Source organism: Nerophis lumbriciformis, linkage group LG24, assembly GCF_033978685.3.
Source record: "Nerophis lumbriciformis linkage group LG24, RoL_Nlum_v2.1, whole genome shotgun sequence".
NCBI classification, from domain to species: Eukaryota; Metazoa; Chordata; class Actinopteri; order Syngnathiformes; family Syngnathidae; genus Nerophis; species Nerophis lumbriciformis.
In genome coordinates this window covers 29,608,608-29,627,141 of record NC_084571.2, presented here as the reverse complement: position 1 = coordinate 29,627,141, position 18,534 = coordinate 29,608,608, and the positions used below count along the sequence as shown (strand labels likewise).

The following is an 18,534-nucleotide window of genomic DNA, read 5'->3' as shown; positions in this document are numbered from 1 at the left end:
TACATTTTGTGCCACCTTATTAAACGTTCAGGACAGATGGATCTATCAACAGCATATTTATTTAGGCAGGAGGGACGCTCTGGAAAAAACATGCAGCACAATACACTTTGAAGAAGCAAGAGAACAAGAATAATTTAGCAAATATAAAATGTTCAATCTTCTGTGTCCTAAAACATCTTTAAGCATCATCCAAAACTCTCAAATTGATTTCTAGCAAAACATGGGTCTAATTCTATAAATATCTTTAAAAACAGGAACATTTCACCCTCATTATTGCAGGTCTTTTAAAACGGGGTAAAAAGTGGATCAACAGGATTTTGGTAAAAGGACGGCATGGGAGACCATAAGATACAGAAATTGGGACAGGTCTATTTCACTCACTAAGTACGCCTGAGTTTGAGCCAATCGGGCAAGGCACCAAAAAGTTCTTTAATGTGCACCTCAGACTGTAAATATAAACAATATCAACATTAAGTCAAACTGCGGTAATAAGGTTGATGTGTATTGATATAGTGTTTCTAAATAATAGTGGTCATAGGACAGACTCCTGGCACACACCATATCTTGAAACGGGACAATAAAGGCAAGTCTTATTAAACGCACCAAGCACCAGTTTGTCGGCACCTTTCAATAAAACATGCTTTAAGCTGTGTTGTTTGTCAATACAATCATCGGTTACTTATAAAGTTGCTGTTCTGGTCCTCTCCTTGACCAGACTGTTAATTACTGAGCGTTTTGCAAGAAATCACAAGCAGCTCTTCATCAACACAACAGATTTGCTTTCCACGCTGGCATCTATTTACAAAGTAGCTGGTAACTTTCCATACATGGTAACACCTGATACTCATTAAAACATCAGTGGTCCTAGAGGGGGTCGAAAGAACACATCCTAGTCCTTTGGCGTTCAACAGGGTTTCTGCAGGTTTCTAATTCAATGCTTTTAAAATTAATTTACTGCCCATGTCCTACTGCAGATTGTTATATATGGTCAAAATAATACAGTACAATTGCCTGTATACAGAATTGTAAGAATGAACTGTGGCCAAATCAAGCACTAAAGTAAACATACGATAATAATGCAAGGAACCCTTTCAGACAAACATTTTTCATTACAGTTTTTTTTTACCATTGTCATTGGAAGGTCAATAATTCTAAATAAGTAAATCTAAAAAACATGACAATCTAGCAAAAATCGCACTTCAATTAAATTGTTTTGTTGCTAGTTCGTCCGTATTGATGGGCTCAAATATTCCCACACAGAGACATTTGGCTTTATATTCATCGCTTTTCTTCTTAACTTTTGTTACTTTGCAGTGCTTCTCACGAGCGAGGCGTGACTAGTGAGGCTTTAATGCCTTTGGACGTGGTACTTAATGCTTTTTAATGCCATTTAAGGCTTTAATTTTCGCAAAATACTTTAAATGCTTTTTAATGACTTGTGGAAACCCTGTTCAACACCTGGCTTGTCTACTGACAATACATCCTAGAAAACCTAGATCTAACCACTAGGTCAGGGGTCGGCAAACCGCGGCTCTAGAGCCGCATGCGGCTCTTTAGTGCCGCCCTAGTGGCTCCTTGGAGCTTCTTCAAAAATGTATGAAAAATTGTTTTAATATGGTTTCCGTAGAAGGACAAACATGACGCAAACCTCCCTAATTGTTATAAAGCACACTGTTTATATTAAACATGCCTCACTGATTCGAGTATTTGTTGAGCGCCGTTTTGTCCTACTAATTTTGGCGGTCCTTGAACTCATTGTAGTTTGTTTACATGTATAACTTTCTCCGACTTTCTAGGACGCGTTTTATGCATACTTGCCAACCTTGAGACCTCCGATTTCGGGAGGTGGGGGTAGGGGGTAGGGGTGGGCGTGGTCGGGGTGGGACGGGGGCGTGGCTAAAAGGGGAGGAGTATATTTACAGCTAGAATTCACCAAGTCAAGTATTTCATATATATATATATATATATATATAAGAAATACTTGACGTTCAGTGAATTCTATATATATATATATATATATATATTTTTTTGTATTATATTTATTTTTATTTTTTTTATTTACACATATACACACACATAACACTCATCTACTCATTGTTGAGTTAAGGGTTGAATTGTCCATCCTTGTTCTATTCTCTGTCACTATTTTTCGAACCATGCTGATGATGATGCATTGATGTGTGGCACGCACAAAAGTGCTTTCATCAAATGCACTAGATGGCAGTATTGTCCTGTTTAAGAGTGTCACAACATTGCTGTTTACGCAGACGAACTGCTTTACGGTATACAAAAAAGTGACTGCTGTTGTTGTGTGTTGTTGCCACGCTGGGAGGACGTTAATGAAACTGCCTAACAATAAACCCACATAAGAAACCAAGAACTCGCCCTCCATCATTCTACAGTTATAACGTGATTGGGCAGGTACACTCTTTTATATTGTGGAGGACCTGAGTCCGCCTGAATTTCGGGAGATTTTCGGGAGAAAATTTGTCCCGGGAGGTTTTCGGGAGAGGCGCTGAATTTCGGGAGTCTCCCGGAAAATCCGGGAGGGTTGGCAAGTATGGTTTTATGCCACTTCTTTTTCTGTCTCATTTTGTCCACCAAACTTTTAACGTTGTGCAAAAATGCACAACGGTGAGTTTTGTTGATGTTATTGACTTGTGTGGAGTGCTAATCAGACATATTTGGTCACTGCATGACTGCAAGCTAATCGATGCTAACATGCTATTTAGGCTAGCTATATGTACATATTGCATCATTATGCCTCGTTTGTAGGTATATTTGAGCTCATTTAGTTTCCTTTAAGTCATCTTAATTCAATTTATATCTCATGACACACTATCTGTATGTAATATGGCTTTTAATTTTTTGCGGCTCTAGACAGATTTGTTTTTGTATTTTTGGTCCAATATGGCTCTTTCAACATTTTGGGTTGCCGACCCCTGCACTAGGTAGCTGTTCGACTAAGTTGTCATCACCACATGATATTTGACAAAGGACTGAGAAATAAAGGATTAAAAAAAAAACATGACTTTTGCTTAACTTTGGCCTGTAGATGGAGGCTCACTGGTCACAGTATTAAGCACACTTGCACATTTTAGCATGAAAAACTCACAAAAAATTGTTTTTATCGTGAGTCTCCAACCCTGAGAGAGAAACCCGCACACAAACTATTCAACGTGTCGTTTGACGTCACAATGTGTGCATTTTAAAGAAACACCAGCCTGGGACTAATAAAGGCATTCCCGTTCAAAAGTTCACGATACACTCTTAAAACTATCGATCATTAGAATTGTAAACACCATTTTTTCAAATGTCGAAATCAGACAAAGGTGGCTGAAATGCACACTTACACACATGCACGATGTACCATTACCACGTCAGACCATCCCGTGGCGGTGGAACTAGCGTCAGTAGACCTGACAGTTGAGCTGTCGCAAGACCCCGACCACGAAATTCTTCAGCATCTATAAACAAAAGAAACAAAAAAGACGCGTCAAGGCATGGTTGCAAAAGCCCTACGTGGCGACGACCAAATGGACTTGTACCTGCGGCTTGCAGTATTCCTCGATCCAGTTGATCAAGCTGGCCGAAAGCTCCTGGAAGCTGTTGACCGAGACGGAGTTGCTGAAAGAGTCGAAGAGGGAGTCCATGATGCTCTGAAAGATGTCAAACTTGATCTGGTCCGACACCTGGTTGTCGTCCTGCAGTGGGTGGTTCTGGTTTGCCTCTACGATCTGCTCGTAGTTCCTGTTAAGAGCGGGGGGAAAAAAAAGATCAAAACACTTTCAAAACACAGCAGAGGAAGGAGGATCGTTGTCACGTTTTCATGATCTTCAGCGCGGTCACTTCTTTTCTCAGACGGGAAACCTCCTCCTCCTGCTTCCTCTTCTCTTTGTTAAGAAAATTGATGTACTCGATGGCTGCAAGCATGAAAGAAAGACAACTTTAAAAAAGGTCTCAACCCCATGTTTTGTACAAAAAAAGGCTTCACTAGACATCTTAAAAGCTCTGCCACCTATCTACCAGTCGACTGCAGGTGTGTGCGCTCTAAGTCTAACACTTTGTTTTTCTTTAGTGAATATGCTAACCTAGCATAGCATGATGTTGCTTTTAACAGTATGAGTGTAATGTTAGCACTGTAGCAATTAGTCAGAGCATGTTTGTGCAAAATTCCACATTCAGAATTTTGATTAATTTGAATTGCCTAAATTAGGGATGTCCGATAATATCGGACTGCCTATGTTATCGGCCGATAAATGCTTTAAAATGTAATATCGGAAATGATCGGTATCGGTTTCAAAATGATCGGTATCGGTTTCAAAAAGTACAATTTATGACTTTTTAAAACGCCTCTGTGTACACGGGAGAAGTACAGAGCGCCAATAAACCTTAAAGGCACTGCCTTTGCGTGCCGGCCCAGTCACATAATATCTACGGCCTTTCACACACAAGTGAACGCAAGGCACACTTGGTCAACAGCCATACAGGTCCCACTGAGGGTGGCCGTATAAACAACCTTAACACTGTTACAAATATGCGCCACACTGTGAACCCACACCAAACAAGAATGACAAACACATTTCGGGAGAACATCCGCACCGTAACACAACAGAACAAATACCCAGAACCCCTTGCAGCACTAACTCTTCCGGGACGCTACACTATACACCCCCCGCTACCCCCTACCCCCCCAACCTCCTCATGCTTTCTCAGGGAGAGCATGCCCCAAATTCCAAGCTGCGGTTTTGAGGCATGTTAAAAAAAATAATGCGACTTTGTGACTTCAATAATAAATATGGCAGTGCCATGTTGGCATTTTTTTCCATAACTTGAGTTGATTTATTTTGGAAAACCTTGTACATTGTTTAATGCATCCAGCGGGGCGTCACAACAAAATTAGGCATAGTAATAAATGATAAATAAATAAATGGGTTGTACTTGTATAGCGCTTTTCTACCTTCAAGGTACTCAAAGCGCTTTGACACTACTTCCACATTTACCCATTCACACACACACATTCACACACTGATGGAGGGAGCTGCCATGCAAGGCGCTAACCAGCACCCATCAGGAGCAAGGGTGAAGTGTCTTGCTCAGGACACAACGGACATGACGAGGTTGGTACTAGGTGGGGATTGAACCTAGGACCCTCGGGTCGCGCACGGCCACTCTTCCACTGCGCCACGCCGTAATGTGTTAATTCCACGACTGTATATATCGGTTGATATCGGAATCGGTAATTAAGAGTTGGACAATATCGGATATCGGCAAAAAAGCCATTATCGGACATCTCTAGTAGAAATATTTACAAATGTATTAAAAAAGAAAAACTGAAATATCACATGGTCATAAGTATTAGGACTCTTTGCTGTGACACTTGTATTTAACTCACATGCTGTCCATTTCTTCTGATTGGAATCCAGCTGTGTTTAATTAAACTGATTGGACTTGATTGGGAAAGGCTCCCACCTCTCAGCTCACAGTGCATGTCAGAGCAAGTGAGCATCATGAGGTCGAAGGAACTGCCCAAGGAGCTCAGAGACATAATTTTGGCAAGGCACAGATCTGGCCAAGGGTACAAAATAATTTATGCAGCACTCAAGGATCCTTAGAGTGACCTCTATAATCTTTAAATGGAAGAAGTTTGAGACAACCGCAACTCTTCCTAAACCTGGCCGTCCAGCCAAACTGCGCAATCGTGAGAGAAGAGCCTTGGTGAGAGAGGTTGAGAAGAACCCAAAGATCACTGTGGCTGAGCTCCAGAGATGCAGTAAGAAGATGAGAGAAAGTTCCACAAAGTCAACTATCACTGCAGCCCTCCAACAGTCAGAGTTTTATGGCAGCGTGGCCTGACGGAAGCCTCTCCTCAGCGCAAGGCATATAAAAGCTTGCATATAGTTTGCCAAACACACATGAAGGACTCCAGTAAAAATGATTTTCTGGTCTGACAAGACCAATATTGAACTTTTTAGCACCAGGCACTGCTCATCACCTGCCCAATACAATCAGCTTAAGGGACAGGGCGACTGGTTGCAACTGAAGGAAAGATGAATGTGGCAAAGTACAGAGGTATCCTGAAAGCAAATCTCTTCCAGAGTGCTTAGAACTTCCGACTGGGCTGAATGTTCACCTTACAACAAGACATGGGCAGGAGGTAGCGGGGGGTGTATATTGTAGCGTCCCGGAAGAGTTAGTGCTGCAAGGGGTTCTGGGTATTTGTTCTGTTGTGTTACGGTGCGGATGTTGATGATTTGTTTATTTGTTTTTAAATGTCTAAACAACCTCGCGCCAACCTATCTCTCCGACCTCCTTCAGCCTTACCGCCCCACCCGATCCTTAAGATCAGTTGATCAGCTGCTGTTGACGGTCCCTGACACAAGGCTGAAGCTTAGAGGTGACAGAGCTTTCGCCGTTGCTGCTCCCAAGCTCTGGAACGACCTACCACTGGGTGTTAGACAAGCCTCCTCTCTTCCTGTTTTTAAATCTCTCTTAAAAACATACTTTTAGTCCATGGCTTTTAACACTGAGTGATATCCATCCTGCAATGGCGCCCCATAATACACCTGCTGTGAACCTGTTTTTATTTATTCTATTTTATTTATTTATTTTTTATCGTGTTCTGTTTGTGTTGTGTTGTGTTTGCTCGGTACTCGTTTTATCTTTTAACCTGCCCATTGTACAGCACTTTGGCTACCCCTGTGGTAAATTTTAAATGTGCTTTATAAATAAAGTTGACTTGATTTGATTTGATTTGATGTTCTCCCGAAATGTGTTTGTCATTCTTGTTTGGTGTGGGTTCACAGTGTGGCGCATATTTGTAACAGTGTTAAAGTTGTTTATACGGCCACCCTCAGTGAAGTGGCTGTTGACCAAGTAAGCGTTGCATTCACTTGTGTGTGTGAAAAGCCGTAGATATTATGTGACTGGGCCGGCACGCAAAGGAAGTGCCTTTAAGGTTTATTGGCGCTCTGCACAGCGGCGTTTTAAAAAGTCATACATTTTACTTTTTGAAACAGATACCGATCATTTTGAAACCGATACCGATAATTTATGATATTACATTTTTAAGCATTTATCGGCCGATAATATCGGCAGTCCGATATTATCGGACATCCCTAGTAGAGAGTGTATTCATCTACAAAAAGGTCTTAATCCATACTTGCCAACCCTCCCGGATTTTCCGGGAGACTCCCGAAATTCAGCGCCTCCCCCGAAAAACTCCCGAAATTCAGGCACACAATATAAACAGGTGCCTGCCCAATCACGTTATAACTGTAGAATGATCGAGGGCGAGTTCTTGGTTTCTTATGTGGGTTTATTGTTAGGCAGTTTCATTAACGTCCTCCCAGCGCGGTAACAACACACAACAACAGCATTTCGTCTACCGCAAAGCAGTTCGTCTGCCGTAAACAGCAATGTTGTGACACTCTTAAACAGGACAATACTGCCATCTAGTGCATTTGATGAAAGCACTTTTGTGCGTGCCACACAGCAATGCATCATTAGTGAGGGCGTTCAGCATGGTTAGAAAAATAGGATGGACAATTCAACCCTTAACTCAACAATGAGTAGATGAGTGTTATGTGTGTGTATATGTGTAAATAAATGAACACTTGGTGAATCCTAGCTGTAAATATACTCCTCCCCTCTTAACCACGCCCCCGACCAGGCCCCGCCCCCAACCACGCCCCCGCCCCCCACCTCCCGAAATCGGAGGTCTCAAGGTTGGCAAGTATGTCTTAATCATTCATGTTTATTGTGTCTTACTCTTCTGCAGGATGACAGCCTTGGCTACCTTCTGCCCCCCCAGCACAGATTCAGACTCCAGGAAGGTGGGCACCACCTCTTGCAGGTCATCAAAGCCTTTCTGATAGGGAATGGCGCTATAAGATTATGCAGGTGTTGTCATTTGAATCGTGGCCTCACCTTGATTGTGTCGCGTCGCTTCTGCTCGGCCTGCGTGTGCGCTTGCCTCCGCCGGTCTTTGTACAAGTTCTTGTCGGACGTCTCGTGGCGGCAGTCGCTGTCCTCGTCATCTGTGGAGAAAAGGCAGACATTTACAGTAGGCGGGTCCCACTGGGCTTCCTGCACAAATAGTGTGCCAACGTTATTCAAAGGTCTCCTATTGTGCTTTTTTAAGTGACGTTCTAACAGTGTTTTGTGTTCATGAGCACTAAACCTCAGAAACATCTGTCAATACCCTCACTTGTTTGCTACAATTTTGAGAGAAGAGGCACTCAAAAGATCACTTTGTAAAACAACAAATGAAAAAAATAAACGAAGCAAGCTTTACTACACATCTTTAAAAAAAGCCTGGCATTCGATAAACTAGTTGTGGGAGTTAATTTAATTAATTTACGATTACTTTAAATTGATACTGAAACCACAATTAATAACATGATTATTCATTAATTTGAAAACATGAATCACTTCATATTCTTTACTGCTCGCTAGTGTTACCATATCTGAGTTATTGTGTAGAAATATGGGGAAACAACTACAAATGTGCACTTCATTCACTAACGGTGTTACAAAAAAGGTTGATTAAAATAATACATAATGTTGGATATAGAGAAGATACAACACTTTATTTATTGAATCACAAATATTGAAATTAAACGATTCGGTGCATTTGCAAACAGCCTAAATTATGTACAAAGCAAACTGTAACCTGCTACCCAAGAATGTACAACAATACTTCTCAACAAAAGAGAAATATTACCTTAAAGAAAAATGTAATTTAATTGCATTATTTGTATGCATATACAACACTTACAACATTTAGTATATTTGTATGTGGAATTAAATTATGGAAATAAATCAAACAAAGCACCAATATAATTCAGTTTAAGAGACTGTTCAAACTGCAAGTGTTCACACAGTACACAGAACAATAATTATGATGAACATCTTGTACCCCCCCTTTTTTGAGATAAAGATTATTTATGTATTCAATATTTGTTTACTTACTGTGGTATATTATTTATTATTTATTTATTCACTGTTATATTACAGAGAACAAGGAATTGGGATAAAATTGCTATAGTATGAAAAGAGGTAGGATTAGGGATGTCCCGATCCAGGTTTTTGCACTTCCGATCCGATACCGATATTGTTTTTGTACTTCCGATCCGATACCGATACTGACCGATACCGATACTGACCGATAATGGCCTATCCGAGCATGTATTAAAGTTTAAAGTTATTTAGCCTACTTAGTTGTCAGAATCATGTTGAAAAGGGTTTTAGTACTCTTGATAACAACTAGCCAGCTGAATTAGGGGAGTTTGAATAATACACAATGGTTGGTAACAAGAAACTGACCTGTTTATTCAAGGATGAACACAAAATAGACAAAATTATACATGACAAACAGAAATGGCATCATTGAAACTAGGGCTGGGCGATATGGCCTTTTTTTAATATTGCGATATTTTAAGGCCATATTGCGATACACAATATATATCTCGATATTTTGCCTTAGCCTTGAATGAACACTTGATGCATATAATCACAGCAGTATGATGATTATATGTGTTTTGATTGATTGATTGAGACTTTTATTACGGTAGTAGGTTGCACAGTGAAGTACATATTCCGTACAATTGACCACTAAATGGTAACACCCCAATAAGTTTTTCAACTTGTTTAAGTCGGGGTCCACTTAAATTGATTCATAATACAGATATATAAATAAAGTTGATTTGATTTGATTTGATATACTATCAGATATATACTATCATCATAATACAGTCATCACACAAGATAATCACATTGAATTTTTTTACATTATTTATAATCCAGGGTGTGGAGGGGGGCGCCGGATCTAAGTGTCAAAAAGACAGCCAAAAGAGTTTGATATGAGAATAAATCTAAAGTTAAAATATAGGGTAGAAATGCACCCATTTGCAGGAAATGTAGTCTTGATTTTCAACATTTTCTTTCAAGGCTTGCATGTCTACATTAAAACATTCTTCTTCATACTGCATTAATATATGCTACTTTTAAACTTTCATGTAGAGAGGGAAATCACAACTAAAAAAAATCACTATTTTTTTCATACGATGTTGATGTGGAAATTTTTGCCTCGGCATTTTGATGGTGTGGACGTGTGGCACCGAATGGAGATAAACGACCTTACAATATTTGAACAATGATGACGAAAACTGTTTTCTCTGTCGTGTCCGTGTGTCGAAAATTGTTATGCGCTTATTTTTTTATTTGATTTTGTGCGTGGCATAGATTTGCCGTGCGCATAGGACGCTTGAGCAGGCGCGCACCTTAGCGGCTGCGCTAGCATTACAGCTAACGTTAGCCATGCTGCTACCTCGCTCTCTGCTGGGAAAGGGTGTATACGTATGTGACGTATGACGTGACAGTATGTGACGTATGACGTGACAGTATGTGACGTGTGTAAGAAGGTGCGCTCGCTGTCTGTAAGAGGGAGACACAGGAAAGAGTGACAAGAGCCTGTCGTGTAATGCCAGCAGCTAAAAGCAACTGCGTGAGAATTCACAGACCTGTGAATGTGTTGAAGGTGTGCTGGAAAATGCGGAACGGAAGTTAGGGAACAGCAGAAAAGTGGAATGTATTATTTAAATCGGTGCGTTGGAAAACACGGACCGTTTTGTTTTAAAAACTGGATCTGGATCGGCATTTTCCCATGCTTTGCCGATACGCATTTTTTTGCGAATATCGGCGGCCGATCCGATCCAAATATTGGATCGGGACATCCCTAGGATTAAATAAACTCAGTTTCTTCCTACTCCTTTTCGGACGTGCTGTAATGAAACAAGTGGAAATATGTTATTACATTGTATCATGTGCATGTTCGAAATAAACTGAAACTGAACTAATGTATTTGAATGTGGCGCGCCGCCACGACATTTTCATTACCGCCACACCTTAAAATATGTTGTTGTTTTTACTTGAAAACAAACTAAAGTAATCCAGGGTGTACCCCGCCTTCTGCCCGAATGCAGCTGAGATAGGCTCCAGCACCCCCCGCGACCCCAATAGGGACAAGCGGTAGAAAATGGATGGATGATATATTGCCTTCTCTTCGGTGCAATAACCCATTCCACCAACCACCCTGTTTTTGTTTTGTTTTTTCATGTATATATTCATTTCACACCATATTCATTGCACTTCTACATTTTTTAAATTTTTATATATTTGCACATTGTTTTTCTAGCATGCACACATCGCACTGTATGGAATGGCCTCAATCTCGTTACCTTGCGTAATGACAATAAAGCTGATTCTGATTCTGATTCTGATATTGTTGCCCGCAGAAGAAATGACAAAGTCTGACGCGATTTTTCCATTTTATAACCAATGTTATGACTACAAACGTCACAATTCCAACAGGTTTAAACTCCCGTGAAAATACCTTAGTCTCTGTGAGTTTGCACTTCCTCCAACACACAACACTTCCTCATTCTCCGCCAATCACCTTCAGGAATGGACGGTGGGTTTACAAAGGTGTCAAATAGAGATGTCCGATAATGGCTTTTTTGCCGATATCCGATATTGTCCAACTCTTAATGACCGATTCCGATATCAACCGATACCGATATATACAGTCGTGGAATGAACACATTATTATGCCTCATTTTGTTGTGATGCCCCGCTGGATGCATTAAACAATGTAACAAGGTTTTCCAAAATAAATCAACTCAAGTTATGGAAAAAAATGCCATATTTATTATTGAAGTCACAAAGTGCATTATTTTTTTTTAACATGCCTCAAAACAGCAGCTTGGAATTTGGAACATGCTCTCCCTGAGAGAGCATGAGGACGTTGAAGTGGGCGGGGTTGGGGTAGCGGGGGTTGTATATTATAGCGTCTCGGAAGAGTTAGTGCTGCAAGGGGTTCTGGGTATTTGTTCTGTTGTGTTTATGTTGTGTTACGGTGCGGATGTTCTCCCCAAATGTGTTTGTCATTCTTGTTTGGTGTGGGTTCACAGTGTGGCGCATATTTGTAACAGTGTTAAAGTTGTTTATACGGCCACCCTCAGTGTGACCTGTATGGCTGTTGACCGAGTATGCATTGCATTCACTTGTGTGTGTGATAAGCCGTAAGTATTATGTGATTGGGCCGGCACGCAAAGGCAGTGCCTTTAAAGGGGAACACTATCACCAGACCTACGTAAGCGTCAATATATACCTTGATGTTGCACAAAAAAGACCACATATTTTTTTAACCGATTTCCGAACTCTAAATGGGTGAATTTTGGCGAATTAAACGCATTTCTAATATTCGCTCTCGGAGCGATGACGTCACAACGTGGCGTCACATCGGGAAGCAATCCGCCATTTTCTCAAACACCAAGTCATATCAGCTCTGTTATTTTCCATTTTTTCGACTGTTTTCCGTACCTTGGAGACATCATGCCTCGTCGGTGTGTTGTCGGAGGGTGTAACAACACGAACAGGGACGGATTCAAGTTGCACCAGTGGCCCAAAGATGCGAAAGTGGCAAGAAATTGGACGTTTGTTCCGCACACTTTACCGACAAAAGCTATGCTACGACAGAGATGGCAAGAATGTGTGGATATCCTGCGACACTCAAAGCAGATGCATTTCCAACGATAAAGTCAAAGAAATCTGCCGCCAGACCCCCATTGAATCTGCCGGAGTGTGTGAGCAATTCAGGGACAAAGGGCCTCGGTAGCACGGCAAGCAATGGCGGCAGTTTGTTCCCGCAGACGAGCGAGCTAAACCCCCTGGATGTCTTGGCTCACACCGTCCCTTATGCCACCGAAGATGATCAAGAGAAGAATATCGACCCTAGCTTCCCTAGCCTGCTGACATCAACTCCAAAACTGGACAGATCAGCTTTCAGGAAAAGAGCGCGGATGAGGGTATGTCTACAGAATATATTAATTGATGAAAATTGGGCTGTCTGCACTCTCAAAGTGCATGTTGTTGCCAAATGTATTTCATATGCTGTAAACCTAGTTCATAGTTGTTAGTTTCCTTTAATGCCAAACAAACACATACCGATCGCCGAATTCGTCCTCGCTTTCTCCCGTGTCGCTGGCTGTCGTGTCATTTTCGTCTGTTTCGCTTGCATACGGTTCAAACCGATATGGCTCAATAGCTTCAGTTTCTTCTTCAATTTCGTTTTCGCTACCTGCCTCCACACTACAACCATCCGTTTCAATACATTCGTAATCTGTTGAATCGCTTAAGCCGCTGAAATCCGAGTCTGAATCTGACCTAATGTCGCTATAGCTTGCTGTTCTTTCCGCCATGTTTGTTTGTGTTGGCTTCACTATGTGACGTCACAGGAAAATGGACGGGTGGTTAAAATCAGGCACTTTGAAGCTTTTTTTTTAGGGATATTGCGTGATGGGTAAAATAAAAAAAAAAAACTTCAAAAAATATAATAAGCCACTGGGAACTGATTTTTAATGGTTTTAACAATTCTGAAATTGTGATGATGTTCCCCTTTAAGGTTTATTGGCGCTCTGTACTTCTCCCTACGTCCGTGTACCACTACGTACAGCGGCGTTTTAAAAAGTCATAAATTTTACTTTTTGAAACCTATACCGATAATTTCCGATATTACATTTTAAAGCATTTATCATTCATCTCTAGTGTCAAATAAAAAGTAGCAACCATGGTGAGATCCCAAACTTTTGGTGGTCTTTTTTCCACTCACCTCTTTCACCATACAAGCGGAAGGATTTTCATGGACCTTAATCGTTTTTTTCTATTATAATATTTAATGATCATGAGGCCAAAAGCTAAATTCGATTAATTGTCCAACCCTAAATGCACGTACTCCATTCGAACACAATAAACAAACAAAAGAAGCTTGATTTCTAATGAGGTTGATTTACCATTGTATTTGGAAGGTCAATAACTTTTAATTATCCTAAATAGGTAAGTAAACAAAAATAAAGGTGACTCGTAATATCGATTTGCTAAAATTTCCCTTCAAAAAACATTGAAGATCTTGAAGTGCTAAATTCCAGCATCAAGAACAGGTTTTGGACAACCCACTATTAACACCTCCAAGACAGTTCAAATAGCTGAAAGACACTTGGATGTTGTGTTCCAAAGCACTCACCTGTATTTGGTACCGAAGAGGCGCTTCTTGAGCCAATGCTGTTGGCCCGCGACCCGGCGCTCCCCTTCCCGCCGACACTAAAGAAACCTACAACAGTAGAACACATTTATCCTCGTCGTTACTTTGTGTCAAACTACTAGGCTCAGTCGAAACTCACAAACAGACGATGACGACTCACCGGGGTCAAAAACGGCGTCGCCGAAAGCCACGTCTGCGTGCTGAGCCATCGCCAGCCAACAGAAGATGGAGAGAAAGAGAGAAACTAGATGCTGAAAAGTGCTGGCCTACATGTGAAAGATGACGCTTGAAGCGCCCACTGAGCGCTGGCCTGATTACTTCTTTACACCAGGACTGTCTTTGTTCTTGAACTCAGGATAACACAACAGTCACCATAAATGTGAGGGCCCAGTTATCCTTTCAAAGCCGGGAAAATGTCCTCTTTATAATGTTTTGGTAACAAATCAACAGTAGAAAAGGTTTTTTTTAATTTGCCTGTGAATACTGACAGATGACGTCGCTTGGTTGAAAAAAAACTAATAGTTTAGTTTATTATTTCGTCGGTCAGTGGTCAACCAAATAAACAAACAGTTTTACATCCATGAATTCATAAATTGACAATTACACAGACTGAAAGGGTTTAGGCTAAAGTTGAGCATTTATTTCGCCTAACCCTATTAACAATCTCAAATACAAGATGTAGCAAAACCAAGAGACATCGGGCTCTGATCTTGAGCTTCAAAGAAATGTGACATTTCCTTTGCACAACATATTACAACTACACTTTGTACACAGCATAAACACTGTTCCAATATATACACAGTAAAGACAGATGAACAGTTGTGAAATATCCCTGTATACGTGTTGGTTTAACATTTGTACCAATAATATGCTATATACAAACACTTATACTTTCATTTTTATTTAGGTTCCATATTTAGCTTTGTAATTAACATTGATATTTTTCTTAGACATTGGTCTTAAAGTTTTTTTTTTTTAAATGTGTGAATGGAACTGGAACATTTTCAGGCAGAAACAAATCTACTTTTTAAACTACCGGTAGTCCTCATGTTTGTTTTCTGAAAAACAGATGAACCTCTGAGGTCGTAGGGACTCTTGAACTTAGACATAGACTTTGGAACTAAGGTCGATACAGTGCATCCGGAAAGTATCCACAGTGCTTCCATTTTTCCAAATGTTACATCACAGCCTTATTCCAAAATCAAATTGTGGAGGGGGGCGTGGCCTGCAGGTCTGCCGCGGAACGGGGTGTGCAAGGACCGGCCTCGAAGACAGCGACAGGTGAGTGGATGGCCCAGATGGGCTTTGTTATCTAAGCACCTGTCGCCTTTATTAGCAACAGCCAAAACGAGACAAGGAGTTGGAGTGGGAGCCAGAGAGAGAGACACGAACAAAGAGAAAGACATTTTGCTGGAAAGCAGAAGCCTCTCCACATTTATGCAAATAAAACAGTGTTGTACCCAGAAATCCGGGCTCTCGTGGTAGTGTGTGGTGGTCCGAGTAACCCACTAGAGGGAAACCTCTACACAAATGAATTCATTTTTGTCAATACTTTATAATGACAACGTTAAAAGCTGTGTTTTTTTTTATTTTTTATAGATTTTTGCAAAAGTATTAAAAATTTAAAAAACTCAAAAACCACATGTATTCACAGCCTTTGCCATGAAGCTCCTGTTTCAACTGATCATCCTTGAGATGTTCCTACAGCTTGATTGGAGTCCATCTGTGGTCAATTTAGTTGACTGGACATTATTTGGAAAGGCACACGCCTATCTATAATTACGTCAAACAATTTAATTTTCTCAAGGCACAAATCTGGGGAAGGGTACAGAAATATATACCTTTGTATTTGACTTTATTAATAAAGTCAAGTACAAATAAGACAACAAGTATCACACACTTCTCTTTTGTAAAGTAAATAAATCTACAGCATATATGGGCATCTACATCAACAGTATGATTTGCATGAGTAGCTGGACAATGGTGTTTGGATGTATATATATATATATATATATATATATATATATATATACATATATACACACACATACATTACATACACACACACAAACGTTAATGAAAATACACATTTTGGAGTATATATTAAAAAAGATGAAAATAATTCAAATGTGTGTATTTTGGAGTAAATATTAAAGAAAAAGATACAAATAATAGAAATGCGTGTAATTTGAAGTAAATATTAAAGAAAAAGATAAAAATAAAAACATACATTGGAGAAAATATGAAAGAAAAAGATAAAAATATTAATACATGTATTTTAGATATTAAAATGTATTTTGGGGGGAAACAAAGAAAATAATTAAAATACTCATGAAAATACATGTACTTTAGAGTCAATATTAAAGAAAAAGATACAAATATTGATTAAAAATAAATGTATTTTGGGGGAAAATATTTTAAAATGGAATGAAAATATATGTATTTTAAGAGAAAAAATAAATCAAAAGATAAAAAGTATTAACGAAAATACATCTAGTTTGGGGGCAATTATGAAAGAAAAGAATAAAAATGAAACATGTTTTTTGGAGTAAATATTACACAAAAAGATAATGTTAATGACAAGTATATATATATATATATATATATATATATATATATATATAGTGGCTAAAAATATTTAAGAAATAGATACAATAATGTATTTTGGGATTTTTTTTTATACAAAAAATATAAATAAAAACATGTACTTTGGGGGAAATATTAAAGAAAAAGATACAAATATTAATGTAAATACATATATTTTGGCCAAAATATTAAATAAAAAGATACAATTATGTATGAAAATATAATAAAATAATTACTAATTTTTTTTTTTTTTGGGTACTGTGTGTTGTACTTTAGACAAATGAACTGATCACAAACTACAGGTTACATGTTTGATAATATTAAAATACATAAGATAGTTTATAGATAATGAAGCTGAGATAAGCTCCAGCACCCCCCGCCAACCCGAAAGGGACAAGCGGTAGAAAATGGATGGATAGATAATGAATCTGCACTATAGTTAACAGTAGAGATGTCCGATAATGGCTTTTTTGCCGGTATCCGATATTGTCCAACTCTTAATTACCGATTCCGATATCAACCGACACCGATATATACAGTCGTGGAATTAACACATTATTATGCCTAATTTTGTTGTGAAAATAAATCAACTCAAGTTATGGAAAAAATGTCAACATGGCACTGCCATATTTATTATTGAGGTCATAAAGTGCATTTTTTTTAACATGCCTCAAAACAGCAGCTTGGAATTTGGGACATGCTCTCCCTGAGAGAGCAGGAGGAGGTTGAGGTGGGCGGAGTTGGGGGGTCGGGGTTGTATATTAGATAGATAGTACTTTATTGATTCCTTCAGGAGAATTCCCTCAGGAAAATTAAAATATTGTAGCGTCCTGGAAGAGTTAGTGCTGCAAGGGGTTCTGGGTATTTTTTCTGTTGCGTTTATGTCGTGTTACGGTGCGGATGTTCTCCCGAAATGTGTTTGTCATTCTTGTTTGGTGTGGGTTCACAGTGTGGCGCATGTTTGTGACAGTGTTAAAGTTGTTTACACGGCCACCCTCAGTGTGACCTGTATGGCTGTTGACCAAGTATGCATTGCATTCACTTGTGTGTGTGAAAAGCCGTAGATATTATGTGACTGGGCCGGCAAGCAAAGGCAGTGCCTTTAAGGATTATTGGCGCTCTGTACTTCTCCCTACGTCCGTGTACACAGCAGCGTTTTAAAAAGGGATACATTTTACTCTTTGAAACCGAAACCGGTAATTTCCGATATTACATTTTAAAGCATTTATCGGCCGATAATATCGGCACTGCAATATTATCGGACATCTCTAGTTAACAGCACGGTTTATTAGCTTGTCACAGACTAATAGATATGTTGGAAAGCGCCCCCAAATAGCAACTAAAGCCATATTTAAAGTAATTCTAAGATTAGACTGAGGTACTTTAAAACAGAACAGCTGTTGTCAAACTACCAACTAAAAGCCATTTAACATAAAAAAAAAAGTGACTAGCTAGCTGGCTATTAAACCTTCATAATAACAAGCGACACCTCCAAAGCGACCGGTGTTCAAACAACAAAAACAAAGCCAAACTAACTGACAATGCCGGCTTAAAAAAAGTTTGAAACGCACCGTCGCCGGGTGCCGCTGATGTCACAAGAGACGTGTTGGTCAATTAAACGACAAAAAGATGATGTTTGTCTACGATCACAAGGCTGGACTTTTTACCTTCCTGTGGTCCTCCGGCGACGTCGTCGTGTCCGCCATTTTGGAAATGAGCGAGCCCACTGGTGCGTTCGGGTGCGCCTTTGTAAAAGTGACAACTCCGCCGACGAGCGCCGTCAGAAAGTCAAACTGAACAAAGGACAAGTACAACCCCACATTCGGGAGACAGCAAGTTGAGAGTGT

At 39.7% G+C, this 18,534-nt stretch overlaps 1 protein-coding gene across 1 annotated transcript; it reads right to left on the bottom strand.

Annotated features, from left to right (window-relative positions):
- Positions 1–41: 41 nt before the first annotated feature.
- On the bottom strand, positions 42–18,528 carry mlx (MAX dimerization protein MLX). The gene is made up of 8 exons (XM_061981935.2): positions 18,355–18,528; positions 14,262–14,301; positions 14,084–14,170; positions 7,930–8,039; positions 7,771–7,870; positions 3,824–3,923; positions 3,549–3,750; positions 42–3,467 (listed from the first exon to the last, which is right to left on the bottom strand). The coding sequence occupies exons 1-8, from the start codon at positions 18,391–18,393 to the stop codon at positions 3,411–3,413; spliced, it is 735 nt and encodes a 244-aa protein (XP_061837919.2). The 5' UTR covers positions 18,394–18,528; the 3' UTR covers positions 42–3,410.
- Between the last annotated feature and the right edge of the window lie 6 nt (positions 18,529–18,534).